Raw genomic sequence first — 23,353 nt, forward strand, 5'->3', positions numbered from 1 at the left:
GCTGGATGTGGTGGCACGTGCCTCTAATTCCAGCACTTGGGAGACAGAAGGAGGGCGGGCAGATCTCTGAGTTTGAGGCCAGCCTGGTCTACATAGGAAATTCTAGGACAGCTAGGATTACCTAGAGAAACCCTAGTTCAAAATTTAAAAAAAAAAAAAATTCTTTTGACCAAAGTGGTTTGCTGCTAGACACGGTGGCACGTGCTTGTAAGCCTAGCACTTGTGAAGCAGATGCAGGAGGAACTGAAATTCAAGAGCAAATGGCTTCACAGCAAGTCTCCAAACAGTGGGTTGATAGGGCGGCTCAGAGGGTTAAGGTGCCTGCTGCCAAGGCTGAGTAACTTGAGGTTGATCCTTGCATCCAGCATGGGCTCTGCAAGCTGCCCTCTGCCCTCCACATGGACACTAGTTTGCACACACAATAAACACATATTTTTAAAAATGGTTTGCCTTGTTTCTGTGTTGCAAGAGACTGATATAAGAAACAAGCTCCTGTTTCCTCCCAAACCTTCCCCCCCTGCATCGTGCAGGCTGGGGAAAGCCTGCCTCTTTCCCTCACGTTAGCTTCTGGAGGGCTTCTGCCTACCTTTCCCTAGCCCTGCTGGGTGTCCTTGGGAAGTGACCTGGTATCTGGCCACGACTCTGCTGCTGTCCCACCAGACCAGCTGCCCTGCAGAATGCTAGGCTCACCCTCCATGCTTTGTCCCCCAAAAGCTGCTTTCCTTTGTCAACACAGCCGCTAGCCAACTGTAAAGTTGTTGCAGATCAGTTTGTCTCTCCTTGTGGCTCTGGCTCTCACCTACCTCTCTGAGCCCAGCCTCTGTGACCTACCTTTATCCCCTGCTCTTGCCACACCAGCCTCTTTGCTTTCCCTCCGACCCAATGACTATTCCTTCCTGAGCCCTGGGGCCTTTGTCATAGTTATTTCCTCTGGTGGAAGTGACCCCCACTCACCCACCCAAAGGAAACCTGGCTTCCTAGAGCTCTGTGCGCACATGTCCCTCCGTCCCTTTGCCCTCATGAGACTGCACCTGTCCAGTGCCACTTCTCCCCTCTCTGCCTTTATCTCTCCTCAGCTCTTGGCATTCTCTATAGGCTCATCCCAAGGGTCACTTTCTCTTGGTGCCTCTGTTGGCCTGCTTCATCATCTCACTCAGCTCCTTCCTGCCCAGACTGGACTCTAGAGCACACTGGGGCCTCAGGCCAAACAGTGACTGTTTCCGAACATTCCCAGTATTTCAATGGAACACTAGGAAGTACTGGTCCAACCTGGGACTCTCTTGGAACATGAGAGTGCTAGGTGGTTGCTGGCTACCTGCCTGCTGCCTCTCAAGCCCAGCTCTCTATCTCTGTCCTGCCCCTGGAGCTCTGGCTATGGTTTGAGACAGGAGCAGAGGGAGGGGGAGCAGCTGGGGGACTGAGAACCTATCCCACTTCAGGCCCTAAGCCTCTGCTTCTATAAGAGTCAACCTCAGAAGACCTTTCACAATTGTCTAGGCTGCCTAAAACCAGGGATTGGGCTGGAGAGCTTGAAGTGGCATGCTGAAGTCGTCAATGGTACAGTTCTGACCCTTGCCCCACCCCTGCCCTGCAGCCCTGGGGAGTGTCCCTGACTCAGTTTCCCCACTTATAAAACATGGATAGAGTAGGAGCTCTTCCAGCCCCAGGTTCTGAGGAAGACAAGCACTAAGAACAGCACTCAGAACAGTGAGAGCAGCTGCATGGATGCAAGTATTACAGGTGGGAAGAGGTCAGTGCATCTGGAGGGTGAGGTTGGCCCAAGGGAGAAGACCCAGCCAGGGACTGGCGTGTGGAGGTGTCATGGCTGGCTGTGGGGACAAGGTGGTCCTTTGAAGGCAAGCATAAGGAATGGGTGTGATAGGTCAGACTGCAAAGTCGAGTGCAGAGTGACCAGACACTGAACACACCTGCTGGGCCTTCCTCTCTCTCAGCGACTGAGGTGAGGTTCCGGCTCCTGCTCCTCCAGGCAGGAGGCCCAGCAAGCATGGACTCATCCTGTAAGCCCTCCTCCACAAGCCTAGCCTCAGGCAATGTTAGTCACCCAGGTCACAGCTAGCTGGCTCACCCTCTTCTGGAGTTGTCTGGTTTTGTCACACCTGGCGTCTGAGGCTGAGCCTGGGCTATGAGTTTCCTAGTCAGTGTCTAAGGGGCAGACAGGTATACAGTTGGGCCCACAGTGGGCACAAGCAGCAGGCGGGTGTAGGGAAGAACCAGTTAGGAAGCTGAGCCCTGCTCTACTTGCCTCCAAGGCCTTGTGATCCTGGGTTTTTGTTTGTTACAGAGACCTCCTGAGCTAGCTCCCTGACTAACCAAACAGCACTCAGGACTTGCCTCCCTCCCTCCCCGAGGCCCCTCTCCAGGCCCAGGCAGCCCTGTAGCTCCCTTCACACTCCCTCAACAGTCTCAGGCCAAGTAAACCTACCAGGTCTTGCAATGAGCCCTCCTTTGAGTCACTGCTAACACAGCTTCTGGGCATGAGGCCCCGGGACATGCTCCCCTTCGAGTCCTGACTTCCCTCCTCTTCCTTCCTATCAGGTTGCCTGGCAGCTGCATCTCAGCTACGCCTGCTCCTAACTTTCTAACCTTCTGCCCTCCCTTCTTCAGTGTGTCTGCAGTGACCTCAGAGCAGCCATGCCCTCCAATGATGGCTTTCGGAGCATCCTCTCCTCAGGTACCCTGACACTTACTTGGCTCTTTCTTTATCCCACAAGCATTTCACTGCCTTCCTGGTGAGGGCCAGGCCCTGGGCTGAGGGACAGTGGAGAGCAAGCAGACATCACTGATTTCTGGGGGCCCTAGAGATTCTGCCTGGGAACAGGAGTGTGGGCAACACAACAGATATAAGTGAGGGAGGGTGGCAGACAGAGCCAGTAGGCCTCCCTGAATGACATGTTAGCCAGAATAGAAACGACGTTGTCTCTGCCATGTTAAGCTCCCTCACCATGCTCAGGTGAAAGTGTTCAAGGCTGGGGGTGGGGGAGTGGGCCAGACCCAGCCCGCTCCTTCCTACCTAACCAACACTACCCTTCTTAGCTACCTCACAAAAACTTGGCTTTAGTTCTTGAGCAACCTGGTTTGGGGATGTGCTGAGCAGGCCTTTTCCTGTGTTCCTGGCTGCTCAGTGCTGATCCTAAAACCGCAAGGGCCCTAGGCAGATCCTAGGGAGGCCAGAGGCTTCAACTGCCTAACTCATCCTTGCAGTCTCCCGGGCTATGGCCTCTGAGCTTACAGGCAGTGGTAGAGCTCCTCCGAGAGGAGTAGGGGAGAAGCCAGTACTCACCCCTGCTGCCCCAGGAACATCTAACCCTGGAATGGGGGACTCTGGTTGGAGCAGTTTTCATAGCATTTCTTTCTGTCTTTATTGTTCTGTCTAGCAAAAGTTATGGACAGGGGTTTGGGAAGTAAAGAACAGGAAGGCCCTGGGACCTGAGCTCTGGTCCTCTGGAAGAGCAACAAGTGTCTTAACTGCCGAGCCCTGCCAGAGTTCTTCAAGAGTATGGCCCCTGGAGGGGAGGCCTGCCCCAGTGGATGGTCCCACATCAGCATGTATGCGGGCAACACATGAAGTTAGGAGGGAATGGGGCGAGGGGTGGATCTAGGAGGCCTTAGGGGAAAGCAAGAGAGTGAGCATGTTGTGTGCAAGCATGAGATTCTGAAAGAATAAAAACACCAACAACAGACAGCACTACCTGCTGAAGCCGGAGTCTGAAACTCCAGCACTCTGGTGGCTGAGGCAGGAGGAGTAGGGAAACTGTCACAAAAAAACAAAACAACAACAACAACAAAAAAAAAACAAACAAACAAAACAAAGCTCAAATGACATCATGTTTTGTTGTTTTACCGTAACTCACAAACTGTAATACAACCCCTAAACTCACTGATATGATCAATCCCCAGTGCCTAGGACAGAGTAGTTGTGCAGACAATAATTTTTAGAGTGCTAGAATTAAGGTGTTGGAGTTAAAGGTGTGAACCATCACATCCACCTTGCCCAGGCTGGACCCTTAACTCCTAGACTCAAACAGCCTTCCTGACCTGGCCTCCCCTGCAGCTGGGAACTCAGACTCACCCTCCAGGCAGATAACAGAACCCAGGGCCACACACACACACACACACTGGGCAAGTGCTCTACCACTGTACTATGCCCTGGCTCCAGTAACTGTTGAACAATGAATTGGATGGAGTAAGGCATTCGAACGCAGCTTAGGTCGGGGATGGTCTCTCTGATTATACCTCAGTCATGGGAGGGGGGTTGTGGCCCACCAGAGGTCTTCCTGGCCATGCTAAGGCAGACTCACCTGGGTCTTCTCTCCCCAGAGAGGAAGTGACTCCTGCTGACCCAGCATCCGGGCAATAACCATGAGACTCAGCTGACTTCTAAGCTGCCTGAGAGAGAAGAACAAGGGAATCTGAGAGGGGTAGGCTAGAGGAACAAAGGCTTCTGAATGTTCTGGGAAGCATGGGGTAAGTCAGGTTACCCGAGAGAGGATAATACACTTTTCTTTGGAGCTGTAACCCCCTCAGATCGATATGAATCTGTGGGTCTGGTTGGGTGGAAGCTCTACTCAGAAATGGACACCATTCCTACCTCTGCGTAATAAACATGCACAGATGAAGAGACAGAACCAGGTGAGGCTCAGTGGTAGAGCATAGCATGCAGAAGAGCCTGGGGACTGAACCATGAACAAAGCAATAATCTGACAAATGTAAAGACAGAAGGGGCTGACACTAAGGAGGAAATTACCCCCCTCCTGCCTCATGCACTGACTCTCAAATTTCAAAGGACTTCAAGCAGACCGGGTGACTGGCCTCCTGAGATCAGGCTTTATTACTTGTTCGTGTGTGCATGTGTGTGTGTCTGTGTGTGTGTGTTTTCACCCATAATTTGGAGACCTTTCCTTTGGGATTCCCCTCCTACCATCCTGAGCTTCAGAGGAACTCACTCTGAAGTAGCTTTTGGGTCTTCATTGGACAGTTAAGAGAGTATAACTTCCCTGTGGGACAGCTAATGTGACAAGGCCTTATAGTGCTGTTTGTCCTCCTGTCTGCCAGCAGGACAGACTTTAGTGGGGTCAGCAAAGAGAACAAGAGAGGCAGAGCACCAGGAATGCCCATGAAGCCACCAGCCCCAGCTCCTAGACCATTTGCTCCCCGAGCTACTTGTGAGGTGGCACAGGCCTCTTGCTTCATTCAGCCGAGCTGGACGTCTGAAGCAGCCATGTGGCAATGCCTAGTCAGTACTTACTCAGAACTGAGCCATCTTCTCCTCGGGAATGAAGGCCCCAGTGGCCTTCAGATCCTTGGGTCCTTAAGCACTTGGGGAAGTAGAGACGAAGGAAGAAGAGACCGGAGGATGGGGCTGGGAGTTGTCCTGGGATCCTCGAGCCTAGGTGACAGGGCAAACTCCCAAGCAAATACTCTGTATTTAATCACCCAACCTTGCTAGGGAGATTGGACAGTGGCCTTCCAGTATCTCCGGACACTGGTAACCCGGCAGTCGGCCCTGTGCATGGATTATTTATTCTGATAGGGATGATACGGGGGGGGGGGGCTTACATATGCCGGGCAGGTGCCAAGCCACAGAATTTCATTCCTATTGTCTTCTGGAGTGACTTCTGTATGGCCACCACACAGTGCTAGGTAACCCACTCAGAACGGAAGCCGGCTGGGTTTCAGATGCTACTGTCTTGAGCCATGCCAGGGAGTAAGACGAGCAGAGGAAGGAGAGCAAAGAAAGGCCTGCATTAAAGCCTGCTGGGAAAGGCACATTAGAGACTGGATGCTGAGAAAAATGCTCGACGGTAACAGCAGTGCTGGAGAGAACCTCCGACAGGTCCCTGAAAAGACACCGCAGGGACCAGATGCAAGGCCCATGGCTCTGGGCAGGCTCAAGTTTCACATGTGCTTGACTACCGAGTCACATGCTCATTGGTCTGTCTGTCCATCTGTACACTGTGGTTCAATAAAGCTATCATCCTAAAAAGAGATTTCCCCTGGAAGAGATTTGTACATGTCAGGTTTAGCAAATTAAAATACAGGATGCCCTGTTAAACACAAGCTTCAGATAAAGAACCTTTCTGCTTTACTGTCTTAAAAGAATGCTATTCTGCATCGTTTGTATTTCATCTGGAAATGGGAAAACTAGCCATGACCCCCACTTATGACAGGGAAGACAGAATTCTGCCAGTCTTTAGTCTTGCCATCCTTCTGCAGAGGCATGGGGCGGGAGATGGGGCTCCAAGAGTTTCCCTGGGGACCCTGAGAACTATAGCGTTGAGCCAAAGAACGGTCAGTAAGAAGAGCCTATCCTGATCTCCAGGTCCTGCCTGAGCCCCAGCCTCCTCCTCCTCCTCCCCTCTTCTGCTCCTCCGCCTCCCCCTCCTCCCCTTTCTCCTCCTCCTCCTCCCTTCTGCTCCTCCTCCTTCCCCCTCCTCCTCTTCCCCCCCATTCTGCTCCTCCTCCCCCATTTCTGCTCCTCCTCCTCTCCCTCCTCCCCTGCTCCTCCTCCTCCTCTCCCCTCCCTTTTCCCCTCCTGCTGTTGCTGCTCCTCCTCCCCCTCCTCCCCCTGCTCCTCCTCCTCCTCCCCTCCTGGCTGCCTGTAGCAGGACCTGCTTTTCAGCTGTTCTAGAATGGGAAGCCAGGAGCAGCTGGGCCCAGACACAGTGGGAGGTAAACAGTTCCTCCAAGTTGCTGCTGCCCCACTATAGAACTTACTGCCAGAGTCAGAAGTCCTGCATCTGGGCTTCATTAACCCCCAACCCCCAACACCAAGGCCCACAGAGGGTGGGGAGGGGCGGCCAGGGACTGGGCCAGAGCTGGCAGGCCTCACAGCAGTACTGGGGGGTGGATCCCGAGGGAAGAGGTGGGTGTGTGTGTGGGGTGTGGTGAGGGTCACACCGGGACTGCAATCTAGAAAACACATGCGGCACACACAGGAACACACGCACATACAGGAACACACACACACACACACACACACACACACACACACACACACACACACACACACACACACCCCTACTTCAACAGGCAACTTTGACAGAGAGGGTAAGTGGATGCAAGGAAGCCATATCTCCGAGCAGAGCCCCCCATGCTGGCACTGTCTGTCTCTGCCCACAGCCCTCCTGACACCCCTTCCTAAGTCCCCAGTCTCACTGAGACACGAGGACAGGGGACTTTGTTTTAATTTGACAGATGGAGAGCTTACATTGGAGAAGCAGCAAGGACCCACCCAAAGCACCACTCCAGCTGTGCAGGGGGCAAGCGGAGGGCTCCACCCAGACTGTGGGCTCCTTTTCCACAGAAATTGCCTAACCCCACCTGGCAAAGTGTTTCCAGAACTCAAACTGGGCAAGCAGAGAAGCATGCAGGCTACTGGAGTCCTCCCAGCAGATGTCATATAAGGCAATAGGCTCCAACACAGTGCCTAGACCAGGCCAGACCAGGCCAGTCTTGATCTCTGTCCCGCCCACTCCAAGAGGCCTGTAAGACCAGGACACTGGATCAGCACACAGAGGTGCCCAAGGCACTAGAAAATTATGAAACAATATTCTTTTCTAAACCAGAGGATTCAGGTACTTTGCTTCGACTGACACTGTCCAGGGGGGTCTCATAAGGGACCAGGCATCCAGCAGGGACATCTAGTGTGCCACTGGAAGTTAGGACAAAGACACACAGGCCGGTACAGCGGACACACACACACACACACACACACACACACACACACACACACACACACACCCTCCCTACTCCCTTGTCTTCACTCCCTCCGAAGGGAACCAGGCCCTGCTGAGACTGAACTGCCCTAAAAGGCTACCAGGCATTTGGCCAAAGGCGTGAGCTGAGTTTTCCGATGTGTCCAGGGCAGCCCAGGATGCAGCAGCCTCTGACCTGTTCCTCTGTGGAAATGCTGCCTGACACCTCGCTGTATGACCTACATCTCCACCTGTCACCTACGGACACCTGTCACATAGCTGGCTCCTCGGTCCCTAATGGGAATCCTCTCCAATGCGAGTGTTTGCTCCCCAGGCAGGAAGAACCAGGACTTGAACTTGGTTAGCACTCCCATTCTGCCTGTGTTTACAAGTACAGGCCACCATGCAGCCTGGTTATCCACATGTGCTCGCGTAATCACATGGGCATGGAGGAGGCAGGCACGAACAGTGTGGACGGGATGAGGGGGATTACAGTGTCCACTAACCCCGGCAATGGATGGCTACACAGCAGGATGAGGCAACAAGCATTCATGTCACCAGGGAGCTGTCCTGGTGTCCCCAAGATGTGAGCATAGGGAGGCAGCCTCACAGGACCTGCTGCACAGGCTCACTGGCAGCAGTGTTCAGGAACAGGTAAACGAATCATAAGATGAAGTAATCACCAGGAAAGTGGTTTCCTTTGCAGAAGGGATGAGTGGAAGGGGCCTAAAGGGGTTTCTGGAAACCAGGTGACATTCTGTCCAGAGTCTGCGTGTACATAGATGGCAAACACACTCCCTGACTGGCTGTCTGACATGTCCTTTCCTTCATGTGTAGTTCTAAGTAAACGACATGGCACCCACAGGCAATGGACACCTGAACCAAAGCCATACCTCCCCGAGCCCTAGTCTACTGCTCGAGCAGTGTCACAGTCCCTGGGCCTTCCCCCAAGGATTTATGTCACAGAAGTGCAACATCTGCCTGACAAGCTGGTCCAGCCCATTCTCTGGGTAAACAAAGGGAGTTCTCCCTATATTTTGCCAAAATCTGCCCTTCTGTGGTTCTGAGCAGGCTTGTGGGGTCTGTGCTCCGGGAGCCGGCTGGTGGGTAGGGTCATCCCATCCTGACCACATTTGCTGTGATCAGGTGGCAGCAGGTGGCTCTGTCTACTGCAGGCTCCAGGACAGCCTGGCCTTTCCATCTTTTTGACCATTTCCCTTTGTGTCTGTCCTTGGAAGACCCTGGCCGTCCATGCTCCCAGGGCTGGACACTGATGCTCATTGTCTTGGCAACTGTGGGGCTCAAAGCAGTTAACAGATTGAACCCAAGTCTTTTTCTCTTTTTCACATGTCTTCCTGTCAAAGCCCATTTCTCAGACCTTGTTCTTCATTTCTTAGAGCCTCTCTTTCTGACTCAGCCCATCACTGCGCTGGCTGAGATCTTCTGGGATCCTCCTTGCCTCTGAATACGACCATTGTTCACTAATCGCCTCATTCGAGACATTGGTTTTGCTCCAAAAGTGAACTAGGTGATCACAGAATGCTGCGCTGCAGGTGGAAGCATCAGTTTGTCCATCTATGGTGTCCCTAGGACGTCATGACGGCTTCATCAAATGCTGTAGGACTCTCCACACACATTCCATAGTGTCCTCTCTAGTATTTATTCCTAGACACTCAAGACACCACAGCTTCCTTCTGTGAGCTTGTGCTCACCCACCATCTCCAGGGATGATGTCTTGCCTCCCAGAGCCTCCCAATGAAGGGCCAGAGTGCCTCACCTATACATCTCCCAGTGGTGAGGTGTGGGTGTGTGCGTGCATGCGCGTGTGCGTGTCAGGGAGAGCAGGGGAGCTGATCCTCATGCCACACTGTTAGGGCTGTCAAATGTCACTTCCACACTGAGACTTCAGCCCCCTCCAACCACTTCTGATTCCATATATAAAATCACTCTTCTCACCGCACAGACGACAGAAGTGAAACAGGAAGGATGAAGTGTTGAAGTTTCACAATCAGCCCCTAAATAGACCCCTCACTTCAAAGGCAGCAGAGCAGGTGCGGGAGGCAGCCCCTCTGAGGGCATTCTCTGGCAGGCCTGTCTCCCATCCAGACTCCCGGCTGGGCTTTGTTTTGTGCTCTACTTTCCGGTTCCTTATCTTTCACCCTAAGGTCATGAGAGAGCAGCGCTGAAATCCAGGGGTCCAGGGCCTGCAGCTAGCTACACTCCTCCACAGGCCACCTTCCCTACCACATCTGCACAGAGCTCAGGACAGACCTCCCAGCTGCTGGAGCCACCTTGCCTCTAGAATCGGCTTCTGGGTGCTCCCTGATGCTCTAAATTCAAGAGGTATGCTCACCCAGCCTCAGAGCAAAACCACCTGTGGTCCTTCTCATTCTTCTAGCTCCAGGCTCAGCAAAACCAGCTAACCCTTAGCCCTAGGGGTGGGGGTGGGTGTGCTTGGTGTGAGGCAGGCAGCCTGAGCCTGGCCAGTCAGGTGAGGACGGGAATGGAGCCTCCTCCAGGAAATGTGAAGCAGATGCTCAGTTTAAGTTCAGATGGCTGCATAATTTTGGGGTGTGGCAGATATGTGGGCACACACAGGGGACAGGGGACAGGGATGGGGAAGCACAGATTAGAGTTTGAGAGAGGTGGTGTGAAAGAGTAAGCCAGAGGCCCTGGAACACTAGCTGGGTAAGAATTTGTTAAGATGTATACGAGTGTTGAGCCTGCGTTTATGTATGTGCCCACATGTGTGCTTAGTTCAGAAGACCTCTGATGCTGATAGTGGAAAAACAGATGGCTGTGTGGGTGCTAGGACACCAAGCCTAGGTCCTGTGCAAGAGCAGCCAGTACTCTTAACTGTTGAGCCATCTCTCTATCACCATCCTGAACGGATTTTCAGCAAAGTGGGGAACTGATAGTGTTTGGTAAGGAACGTCACGCTCCTACAGAAAGGAGGATGGATCATCTTGAAAGAAGACAGCTGGCCTGGACTCTCCAGGAGGAACTGCAGGGTGCTAGAGTACAGCCTTATCCAGGAAAGAAAGAACTGTCAAGATCTGGAACTAGGGGTTCTGGTGGGAAGGGAGGAAGTGGAACTGTAGGGGTGGGAGTGCAGAGACTCTGCCTTTGCTGGCAGTGGAGCATTTCAACAGTGCTTGTTCATAGCGTTGGGATCTGCTGAGGGCCTGGACAAGGCTGTTCAGCAACCCACAAAGAGGAAACCTGAAGGGGTCAGGGGCTCCATCTCACCCCATTTTGGGGCAGGTAAATCTAAAGCAGATGCAGGAAGGGATTGAACAGTGGGCAAGAGGTGCTGTAACTGAGCTAGAACCTGAATGCTGTGTGGAGCTCAGAGAAGCAAAGGTGGGCCCTCTGGTCCCTCAGCACGTGCAGCAGGAGCACGAAATGCAGGAGCACAGCAGGGAGAGGGAGGGTCCAGGGAAAGCCCCTCTGCACCTGCGCATGTCTCTGCTTTGTCCCCAATGCTCACACCTGCTCCCTATGAAATCCCTTCCTCCCAGGCTGCCTTCATTTCTGCTAACTCCTGGTGGAGGGATCAAGGAGGCTGAACTTCCTTGATTAGCCACTTCAAACTAAAAGATGCTAAGAGGGCATGGGGGGAGGCATTGGAATTCACTGGACCCACAGACAATGGACTTGGTTCTGGAAAAGCCTGGGGGCTGTTGTCCCCAGGGTGCCTTCCTCAGGTTTAGTTTCCTTCTAACTCTGTTTCAATACAGGGCTTCCTGGGTAGCCCTGGCTATTCTGGAGCTTACTCCGTAGCCCAGGCTGGAACTCAGATCCGCTTGCCTCTGCCTCCCAAGTGCTCTAGACTTCGAAGCTGAAGCTTGCCTTTGGAAGGTTCTGGACTAGACTCATCGGCTGTGGCAATTCCTTGTCAAATATTTCAGATGTACTCATGATGCTGTGGCTCACACTAAGTATATAACACATGCATGCACACATACACACATGCACGCACGCATACATACATGCCTGCCCCACAGGAGCCCGATCTTTCAGAAATACCAGCTGAAATAAAAAGACAAGAAGTTTGGGGTTTGTTTCCGTGACCTGGGGTGAGGGTTGTGTCAGCAGGAGCCACAGTGGCTACAGAGGGCTCTGATGGCCACTCCTGCACGAACTTCAACATTTTCCATCGTATCTTAAGTTCAGACCAAGCAAACGGCTCAGTGGGTAAGGCACAGGCTGCCAGGCCTGGTGACCTGAGTTAGAGCGCCTGAGGCTGCAATCGTAAGAAGAGGGTTCTTCATTTTATTCATACTCATGGAGTAAAGTGATGCTGTAAACACGACTCTGGGAGAAAAGGCAAAACGGGAAGGAATCTGGAAGAGATGAGCCCAAAGGGCAAAGACACTGTGCTGATCTCAGTGCCCTGAGACCTGCCCCTCAACAGTGTTGGTGCAGTTACACATTCAAAGTCTCATGTAGCCAAGGTTTGCCTCAGACTCAGGTAGCAAAGGCTAGCCCAGTACTTCCAGTCCTTCAACTGCACTTTCCAAGTGCTAGAATAATAGCTGTGTGACACCACACTCCGTCGGGTTTGTTTTTTACTTTGTGAGAAAGAGTCTCACCAAGTCCACATGGGCCTTCTGATGGTCCTGCCTCAGCCTCTCAGATCAGGGGCTGTATGGGCTGGTATGGGCTGGTTCGGCAGCTCTCCTTTGTGTAAAGCTTTCTGGCTCTGCAGCCTTCTCATCAGGACCCTTTCTTCTACCTACGTCCCACCCTCAGCCATCACTGGGCTGGAACGCCAGCCACACAAGGCGAGCATTCCACATACTGTGCTGTATCCCTAGCCTCTCTTACATGTAGCCTTGGCTGGCCTGGTACTTGCTGTGTAGACCAGGTTGGGATCCGCCTGCCACTGCCTCCTGTGTGTTGGATTAAAGATGTGTATCTCCATGTTCAGCCAACTTTGCATGCATGTTTATATTTTATTTATATTACTGTGTGTGTTTGTCTGTGTGTGGGTTTGTGTACAGTGCCAGTGCTTCAGAGTTAACAGATGTTCCTGGAGCTGGAGGTACAGGTGGCTGTGATGTGAGTTCTGGCTTCTGCTCTTAACCACTGAGCCATCTCTCCAAATCAGGTTTGTACACTTTAGTCTATTGGATCCTGTCACATGGCCTTCCTGAGAGGCACGGAGCAAATGAGCACACAGTGAAGCTGGGAGTTGGTCCTGTCTCCTCACATCTTGTCAACACAGGCGAGATGGTTCTCTCAGCTCTGCGCTGGTCTGCTAGGCAAAGAACTCTGGGTCGCTGTCGATTTTGTGGCATGTTCTAGTAAGCCTTGGACCAGGCAGTCTGTTTAAGTGGGCTTCCTCTGAAGGCCACAGTGCAGCAGCAGGCTGGGATGTTTAGTAAACAGTCACAGATGGTGAAGGAGGCAGGTCCTTGGAGCCTGGAACATTAGCGCTCTGTGGGGCCAGCACAGCCCTTAGCCTCCTTCTTTTCCGATGGGGCTCCTTCCAGTGGCAGCAGGGGGTGGCTCAGCAGGCAATAGAGCCCCTGGCACCGTGGCTCTCAACCCGATTAGCAAACCTCTATCTCCCCAAATACTTACATTGCCATCCAAAACAGTAACAAAATTACAATTATGAAGAAATATGGAAATACTTTCATGGTTGGGGTCAGGGTGGTAGGAAGGTTGAGAACCACTGCCCTGGCATTGTGCAGAACAGCATGGTGTTCTCTCCAACAGCCCTGCGGCTCATCCAAGCGGGGTCACTTTCCCCCCACTTCCTATTGTCCCCACTTCAGGTGGCTTGTTTTACAATTTGTCTTCATTTTTTCATGGTTAAGCTGGGCGCTTCCCCTGAAGTCCTGATCAAGGCAGGGGTGCTGACCGCACTGTGCAAATCTGTGGGTGTGGACATCGGAGGGAGTTCTTGCTTTGTACTTAACCAATCAATTAGATTCAGAGTGTGGCAGTTTCGTGCACTGTTGTTCTTCCCGGGGTCAGTCTGGGCACTGAGCCCAGTGGGGCTGCACAGTAAGGGCAGAGCCAGGCACTCAGCAAGCTCCTGCATTACCACCATTGCTGCAGCTCTAACTAAAGCCCACAGCAGGATGTGAAAAAGAACCGGAATTGGCTCTTCCCAAGCCAGTTTGCAAGGCTTGAGGAAATACACCTTGAGGCAGAAAGACCCTGCAGGGGGCCTGTGAACACACAGGTTTGTGAATAAGGTGGAAGGTGGGTGGTGGGGGCTGGCATGATACTTCTCTCATTCCTTGCTGCTGTCTTAACTTGGTACTTCTTGAATGCTCTCTTTAGAAAAATAAGTAAAGTTTCTTCTTTTAAAAATTATTATTATTGGGCTGGAGAGATGGCTCAGCGGTTAAGAGCACCGACTGCTCTTTCAGAGGTCATGAGTTCAATTCCCAGCAACCACATGGTGGCTCACAACCATCTGTAATGGGATCCGATGCCCTCTTCTGGTGTGTCTGAAGACAGCTACAGTGTACTTATATATAATAAATAAATAAATCTTCTAAAAAATTATTATTATTATTACTGTGTGTGTGTACGTATATGCAGGAACTCAGGCAGGAGCCTGGAGGCAGGAGTGAAGCAGAGACCACAGAGGAGCACTGCTTACACTGGCTTGCTACTCAGAGAGCTCAAGCTTTCTTATGTCATCCAGGACCACCTGGCCAGGGGTAGCACTGCCCACTGTGGACTGGGCAGACCCGAGTCATTCATCAAGACAATGTTCCACAGAGTTGTCTACAGGCCAATCTGATGGGGGCATTTTCTCAATTGAGGCTCCTCCTCCCAGTTAAGATGACTGTAGCCTGTGTCAAATTGACAGGAACCTAACCAGGACAATCTGACTCTGTAGCTTGATGGTTTGGCTAGCCAGGCTGACTGGGCAAACACCTGGGATCCTCCTGTCTCTGTCTCTGCCCTCCCCCTTCCAGTGCTGGGGGGTGCAGGTGCTGTGTGCTGCTGCTGCCACACCCAACCTCAAGTTTGATTCACCCTCCTCTCTTCTCCTCCCCCTTCCCTCCTCCATTTTCTTCTCTTGACAAGGTCTTACATTATAGTTTAGATTGGCCTGGAATTCACTTTGTAGCTCAAGGTACCTTTCCAATTTGGCAACCCTCTGCCTGGGGCTCTCAAGTGGTCAGATTATAGGCCACTATGCCTGCCTGCCTGCCTGCCTGCCTGCTTTCTTTCTTTCTCTCTTTCTTTCTTTCTTTCTCTTTTTTATCTATGTATTTATTTATTTTTGGCAAGATCTCACCTTGAACTCAAGGTCTTCCTGCCTTGGCCTCTTGAGAGCTGGAACTACAGTGCTCGCCACCACTCCACCTAATCTAAATGGATGGCACCCCAATGAGGAACCCTCTTCCCAGCAAACTGGCAGCCTAAGGCATTCTGTTGACATTCTGTCTGAAATACAGGGGGAGGATGCTCCATTTTACTCCCTGTCATTCAAGAGGCATTTGTCATAGGCCTGGGAGCTACAAAGACACTGAGTCCCCAAATCAGTGCCTACAACATGGCTAGAAGAATAAGCACAGCCATGGTTTGATAAGACAGTAATACCTTAGCGCTTCAGGAAATGATGGATTAAAACATATGACTTTTAAAACTTATTATTCATGATCATACAGATGTGAAAACTTCTAACACACATAATTTACTTTATATGTAAATACATTTATAAATATACTTAAGGTATATAACACATTTCTTTTCTTTCTTTTATAATGGACTACTTAGTGTGCCACACCTGACTTCTACATTTCACTCCGCCTCCTCTCCCTCACCTCCAGTGATAAATTGGCATTGCACCCACACTCTTTGCAGTTAGATCTTTGGATTTTGGACAGGATTAAGAGATATTGGGAACAAAATACTGAAAAAGATTTTACTCTAGTCAGTACTGAAAGAAAACTTTTTAAAAAATGTACATGTGGTTTTAAGATGGGGAAGACGTAGAGGTTATATCATTAAGTCCTAGTCAGTGCTCTGTACGGTGCAGGCCACTTCCTACAAATCTAAGTCTGTCCTCAGACTCCGTTATTGAGGGGCTTAAGGCTCAGCTCAGCAGAGCCTGAGCAGGGTCAGGCTCTAGCTTTGACCCCTGGAAATGGGCCACCCCACTCACTGACAAAGTCAAAGTACAAGCCAGTTCACTAAAGAAACTGCAGAGAAAGACACTCATTTACTTACAGTCTGGGCATGGTGGTCCATGCCTGCCACCTTAGCCAACACTCAGAAGGCCAGCCTGAGCTACAATATAAGAGTTCTAGGCCGTCCTGGGCTACACTGCAAGACCTTGTCTCAAAGAACAAAATGACAACAACAAAATTTTAAAAATGGTTCAGGAAGAAGATCACTGGATAAAGGAGCTTTCAGCCAAGCCTGACAACCTGAGTTCGATATCTGGGTCTCACACAGTGAGAGGAGAAAACTGCCTCCCATAAGTTGATTGTGGTACACATGTATTTACAGTTACACAAAATAAGTAAATGCAATAAAAATTAAGAACAGGCTGGAGAACTGGCTCAGAGGTTGAAACTCTTGCTGCTCTTGCAGAGGACCTGGGTTTGATTCCCTACACTCACCTGACAGCTCATGACAGCTTAGCAACCATCTAAACTCCTGTTCCCTTCTTCTGGTCTCCCTGGACACCAGGCATGCATGTGGTGCACGCACGCACACACACACACACACACACACACACACACACACACACGAACACGCAGGAGAAACACTTACATACTACATACATAAAATAAAACTAAGAGGTTTTTTTGCTTTTTTTTTTGAGACAGAGTTTTTCTCTGTGTAATAACCCTGGTTGCCTGGAACTCACTTTGTAGACCAGGTTGGCCTTGAACTCACAGAGATCAGCCTGCCTTTGCCTTCTAAATGCTGGGATTAAAGGTATAGGCCAGGGTTGGGGATTTAGCTCAGTGGTAGAGCGCTTGCCTAGGAAGCGCAAGGCCCTGGGTTCGGTCCCCAGCTCCGAAAAAAAGAACCCCCCCCCAAAGGTATAGGCCACCACTGCCCAGCAAAACTAAATTTAACTTTCAAAAGAGGACAATTTTCAACCTTAGGAGAAAATATACTGATTGTGACAAATATGAGAGTAACATGCAAATCAGGGTAGTTAATGAGAAGACAAATCACCTGGCAGGAAGTCAGGTAAGGGATACCGTAAGGGAACAACAAACAGCCAATAGCGGGAAGGCGAGAAGCTGCTCGCTTCACTGGCAATTGGGGAGGTGAGAATTAAGAACAGAGGACACCATTTTCTATTCATCAGATTGGGGATGATTTAGATGTGAACGTGAGACATGCAGTGCACACGGTGGGCAGGCACTCCTGTAAGCGCTAGTATTAGCAACTGGTCAGTAGGTGTCTAAAGGCTGAGAGGAACAGACAAGGCTGCCTCTGGGGTGGGGTGGGGGTAGAGGATTGCTTTAAAATGACCCAGTCAACACAATGGCCTTCATGGAGCTGACAGAAAGATGCACCCAAAAATAGGGATTTAGGATTCTGAAGGCAGCACACGGAACATGGGTTTAGGGGAGAAGGGTGGGAGGTGAGGAGCCTGGAGGATGACTGAGTCCAGCTTGCTCTCTGGAGTGAATGTCCTGTGGGGGACAGACGATGGGGGCAGGCTCAGTCTTTTCCAATCAGATGGAAAGAAACCCCGTCCAGGCTGCATGGACAAGCCTCAGACGGGGTGTGGACTGGGCAGATTCACAGGGAGGAGCCTGAAGCTGAAACCAGTAGGCGATGGCTGACCCACCAAGTCCACTGAGTATGAGTACGTTTGCCTGATAGGCCTGGCTGGCGTGAGGTCTCTTGGGAGGTCACAGGGGAACACCCAGGGACCACAACTGCCTGTCAGGCAGGGCTCTCCTTGTGGCTGTGAGTAAGGAGCAGGAGGAGGAGGGTGAGGATGAAGGGAGGCAAGGCTGGGTCCAGCCACAGCTCTTATCCTCCGGGCAGAGTCTGTTGTCCCTGCCATCTTCCACAGGAATTTCACAAAACACTCCCAGCTGCCAGGCGCACGGCTGAGATTTGGGGCTGAGATATGGCAGAGATCCTAACAAGGCACCTGCTCAGGAGGTGACCGGGAAGGGAGGGAGAGGGAGTCCAGACGGGGAAATAAATAGTAAGATAATTTATGGCAGAAAAAGGCTGTGCAGAAAATAAGTGATGATAGATTAGGAGCAGGGACGGGTGGTGGAGAGAGGGGAAGAAGTGACAAGAAACCTAAGGCAGAGAGAGCCCCAAAGAAAGGTGGGCGGGCACTGCTGGCAGAAGCTAATTGCATAAGACAGTGTTTTACTAATAAGATCATGTTAAGAAAATTAGGCGTTTTTTCATCTGTAAAGAACTCATTAGTCAATTGTATTTTTAGTTCTTCCTCTGAGACTTTAGAAACCAGGCAGACAGTTTGTTTGTTGGGGTTGGTAGGGGATGAGCATCAGGGAGTAGGCAGAGTGGCTGAGAAGCACCCACCTGCCCCGGGGTGTTGCGTCCAGGAAGAACTGTACAAGGGTCAGCAGGTTGTGGTGGTGGTCGGACACCCAGCTCAGGGCGCAGCACAGGGGCTGGAGCTGTAGACAGAGGCACCCAGTAAGCTGCTGGAGGAAGCGGCCCTCACCTATGCCCTGCTAACTTAGGGGAGCAAAGGTCTGTTCAGGAAGAAGGTCCAAGTGATGCTCTCCCGACTAGAGTGCTCCAGGGGCAAGGGAGACCCCAGAGTCCCAGGCTGTGTACCTTTCCAGGCCACTCTTGGATGTTCTCCAGCAGCAGGAGCAGGAGTTGCTGGAGGTCGGTCTTGGGCAGCAGGCGCAACCCCACATCCAGGCCTGCGCGACACAACAGCTCCATCAGGCCTAAGATGCTGGCATCAGTGTAGGATGTTGGCTGGACTAGGAAACACAGGATCAGGAACTGGAAGGAGAGAGAGCGAGAGTGAGAACGGGGGGGGGGGGTGTCTGTGGGACCAGCTCCCTGAAGACCAGCGTGGCACCTGTTCTATGACCCCTTTGGCCATCCTGGCAGTCACAGTGCACTCCACCTTTCTGTAGCATGGGTACCAGGGCCACCACTGAGCCTGCACTGGGCTTGAGCTGGCTCACTGTGGGTGCCTGGTGAAGCTACCCACCTAAACCACTGTGTAGGTCAGGGTTGCACCCCAGGACTTTGGGGTGAGTCAGGAAAGGAAAGTTTGGCTCACCCTGTAGATGTAGCTCAGCTTAATGTCCAAAGCCACTTCCTGGGGAGGATCCTGTGGTTCCCAGCAGCCCAGGCTGGCCTCACTCTCAAGCGCCCTGACACAAAACAGAAACAGGGACATTATATATAACAGGGCAGTAGGAAGTGCTCAAGGAGAAAGAGCAGCAGAGTCAGAGGAACAGAGAGTGCACAGAGGACCACTGTCCTGGGCCATTGTAGATGTGTGTCCCATCCATATGCTAGGACAGACCTTCCCCAAGCAGAGACTTAAAAACCTTTATTATGGCCAGGCACTGATGGTGCATGCCTTCAATCCTAACGCCCGGGGTGCAAAAGCAGGAGGAGTTTGAGGCCAGCCTAGTCTATGTAGTGAGTTCCAGGACATCCAGGGATACCCAGAGAAGCCCTGTTTCAAAACAACAACGAGGGGCTGGGGATTTAGCTCAGTGGTAGAGCGCTTGCCTAGGAAGCCCAAGGCCCTGGGTTCGGTCCCCAGCTCTGAAAAAAAGAAAAGAAAAAAAAAAAAAACAAAACCAACAACAACAACAACAACGAAAACTACAAACAATCCTAATGCCACTGAAATTCTGAGAGCCAAGGGTCCAGGAACAGCTCTGGGGTGGGTCTACCGTTGTCTTCATGATGCCGGTGGGGCTACCTTCACATCAGGCTTGACTAAGTAGGGACCCTCAGCTCCACCATACAACCATGGATGGGGAGGCTCCTGGTTCCCTGCCACATGGGGCTCCTCAACATGGTGACTGGAGTCCCTTCCCCAGAGCAGGAGGGAAGTACTCCCATGAAGCTGTGGCCTTTCAGACCTGAGCTTGAAATGACATCCATTGCTCCTACTCATGTCTAACCCTGGCCAGCCTGCCTTGGTGTGGGGAGAGTCTACACTGAGGGGTGGTCATGAGTGCCTCTTACTTGCTCAACAGTCAGATGAGCTCTCCAGCTTCAGCATTCTGGGACCTCAAAAGCAGGAAACCCTACCTTTGATCTCTCTAATGGTCTTCCTTCCACAAAAGCCATCACTTTGCCTGTTCCATGATGGTAAATACACCCACCACAGAACCACATGGTAACACTTAGCAAGTGAGACAGAAGTCAGAACAAAGCCACACACCCCCACCAAAGGCTGTCATGCTGCATCTGACAGGTCGTGCGTGCACATGCCCCGTGTGGCCAGCCCCTCCAGTGATGGGGCAGATTGGTGACTGGGGGGCTGGGTAAAGAAGTCCCCTCCCAAAAGATCAGACACGGCCAGCCTGGAGCTGCTCCTGGCAAGGCTGGCATGAGTGGGCAGCCCTGAGAGCTTCTTAGTTCACTCAATTATTCTCTTTCAGACCAAATATACATTAGCCACTTTGGGTCAGTTAAGTAGGTTTCAGGCAAAGCTCCCCTCTGCTGTCTCATTCATTCATCCACACTCTTTTGAAACTCATTACATAGTGGAGGATGGTCTTAAACTTCTGACCCCCTATCTCCTGAGTGCTGGGATTACAAGTGTGTACCACCATGTCTGGTTTATATGGTGCTGTAGATCAACCCTAGAGCTTCATGCTTGCTAGGCAAGGGCTGTGCCAAGAGAGCTGCCACCAGGCCCATCCTGTCTTCCCCACTCTCAGGAACCTGCTCGGAGTCCCTAAAAGCAGTGCACCCTAATTAGCTACACACACTGCTGAGAACAGTGGGACTGACTCTAGCACAGCTGCTCTGGCAAGGCACTGTGAGTGCAGCACCTACTGCGGCTTCAGGAAAAGTCTCCCTTTTCTTCACTTCTCGGCCTTGGTGTTTCACAGATGGGAAAGAGATCTGTCTTCTACACCAAGAAATTGGGGCCAACACACCAAAGTTGGTGGTGGGGAAGCTGGGGCTGGGCTCAGCCTTTCTTCTGGATTTTAGCATTTATTAGGACCAGAGAGTAGGCGAGGCTGGGGTTTGCACATCTGGGTGCCTGCTGGTCTCACGCCAATATGTGAGTGGGTGTCTTGGTCTGTACCAGCCTGAGAGCAGGCACCTGGCGCAAGCATGGGCTGGGCGTGTTTTCAGACGTTCACAAAGAGTGGGGCAGCCATGGGCTGTTACAGAGAAACAGGCTTGCAGACAGTTTGCTGCTGCCAAAGGGAGGAGGGCAAAGAAAGTGTGAGCTGGCGACACGCCTTTTTAGAACTGTCTGAGGATGGGAAGTACGGCTGTCACAGAGCCTCCACTCCTTGGGAAGGGGCGCCAGCCTTCTCAAGTACAGTTACCTGCCCTTTTGATCGACACATTTTTCCCAGCTCTTCTCTTTCTGGACAGCAACATCATCGGGGCCCTGTACTCACTGCTGGCATCTGTGACTGCTATTTTTTTTTTTTTTTTTTTTTTTTTGGTTCTTTTTTTCGGAGCTGGGGACCGAACCCAGGGCCTTGCGCTTCCTAGGTAAGTGCTCTACCACTGAGCTAAATCCCCAGCCCCCTGTGACTGCTATTGAAAGGGTGATTTATTTACGCATTTGGCAGTGCTGGGTAATGAACTCAGGGCATCATGCTTGCGAGGCAAAGACGGCACATCATCCCGTGACATCTGTGACTGCTACTCTGGACGAAGCACTGGCTAATCCCCAGGGCTTTACCTAGCAAGATGCCATGGAACAGCCAACACTCAGCAAAAGTTCAGGATCCACTCTTCCAGCCTGAGCTCAGCAGGCCAGGAGTGAGCTGACAGTTCCTGGCAGCTTCTTCCTCAGCTGCTGCTGAGGCTCATGGCCCGCCTTAAGGATCTGGAGCCACATTAAGTCTGAGCCACATTGTTTTAAACCCATAAAGTAAACTTGCAAGAGCACATCAATTGACCTCTTCCTACACATCAACATTTGCCTTCCCTGGAGGATTGGGAAGACATTAGGAGAAAGTTGGATGTTGAGGTACATGTCTGTCATCCCAGGACTTAGGAGGTAGAAGTAGAGATAGGATCAGGGGTTCAAGGCCAGCCTCTGCTACATAGTGCGCTTGAGGCCAGTCTGGGTGACATAAGACCCTGTATTAAAAACTCAAACCAAAGGAAGTAAGAGGAGAAGAGTCACATGAAAGCCAGCATCTGCACGGCACTGTGACACCTGCGGAGGGAGATGGCACGCATAAGCACCACCACTGTGCACAACCATCTGACATTAAGCAGTGAGCCGGCTGAAGTCTGTAGGAACTGGACTTGGGTTCTCCTCACTAAACCAACAAGACTGTGTGTATGCATACAAATTACACCCAGATCCAATGCACCGCAGGAAGCTGCCCACTACCCCAGTGCTGGCTGGGTGTTCCTCCAGTGTGAGTTCATCCATTTACTCACCTGCTGGCCTCTAAAGAGACGTCCTGTCTGAGAACCAAGGGGACCCTGACCCCTGACTCCAGAGAACAGTAGCAGAACTTTCCTGGAAGGCCAGATCCATGTATGTAGGGCACCTCTTCAGCCTGCCTTTGTTACGATTGGACAGGAGACGTCCCGTGAGAGTGCTAACCTTATGGACTGGCACCTTTCTAGATCAGTGGGCTATTAGGAGAGGAGGTGTGGCTGTAGGACATGGTCACAAGGATGTAGCCTGACCCCACTACCAGCTGAGCACATGTCCTCCACCAGGCCCTCGGCCTTGCCACAAAGAAATGAAGTCAGCTGACCTAGGACAGATCCCTCTGAAATGATAAGCCCAAAGAAAATGTCCCTCTTCCCTTAGGTTGTTTTGTCACAGCCAAATGACAGCTTTGTAATCAGGAAGCAGCACTAGCGGACTATTGGAGTTACCTAAGGACCTTGCTGTTGTTCCCAGGGGAAGCAAGGTCTAGTTGTGTAGCAGGGATGCTGATGCTCCTCTCCTGTTTTCTTGTGCCCCCACACTGGTCCCTCCTCTGTCCTTCTGTTCTGGACCTCAGATGATTGACATAGTTCAGCTTGCAGGGGTATAAGTGTGTGCGTGTGCGCACGTGTGTGCGCGTGTATGTGTGACTGTCCGTGCCTCCCTCTTGTCATTCTCCACCTTGCTTTCTGGTTGTGACCTTAGCTCAGCTTTACTTAGCTTTTAGCAGCTAAGCTGCCTCTCCACCTTATTTTATGAGACAGGGTCTCTTACTGAAGCTAGAGCTCCAGCATCCTCTGTCTCCACCCCTGCAAAGCCGTGCCTCACTTTTCCATGGGTTCTGGGAATCCAAACTCAGGTCCTCACATTGTACAGCAAACATTTTACCAGCCATCTCCCCAGCCCTGCTAGAAAACCGTGCTGCACATTTCAGAAGAGAGATGGTGGCAGACATCTGAGCTTAGAACAAATAGTGCAAGACACAGTTTCTCACGGTAACTAGAGAGACAGTAGAGAGACAGCCAGTTGTGTGGCTCTGTGCAGAGGAAACTCCTTCCTTCTACCCTTC

General features: G+C 51.5%; 1 protein-coding gene across 14 annotated transcripts in view; it reads right to left on the bottom strand.

Annotated features, from left to right (window-relative positions):
- Positions 1-23,353, bottom strand: part of Fam178b (family with sequence similarity 178, member B) — a 107,838-nt gene that overhangs the window by 18,649 nt on the left and 65,836 nt on the right. For 9 of the 14 annotated variants that reach the window (XM_063267591.1, XM_063267590.1, XM_063267588.1 and 6 more), the window contains 4 exons: positions 18,955-19,048; positions 18,492-18,668; positions 18,231-18,328; positions 4,320-4,407 (listed from right to left, as the gene is read on the bottom strand). In XM_063267591.1, coding sequence (XP_063123661.1) covers positions 4,320-4,407; positions 18,231-18,328; positions 18,492-18,668; positions 18,955-19,048 — 457 coding nt within the window. The other 5 variants (NM_001122658.2, XM_039084076.2, XM_063267595.1 and 2 more) reach the window with 5 other exon arrangements.

Source organism: Rattus norvegicus, chromosome 9, assembly GCF_036323735.1.
Source record: "Rattus norvegicus strain BN/NHsdMcwi chromosome 9, GRCr8, whole genome shotgun sequence".
Lineage (NCBI taxonomy): Eukaryota > Metazoa > Chordata > Mammalia > Rodentia > Muridae > Rattus > Rattus norvegicus.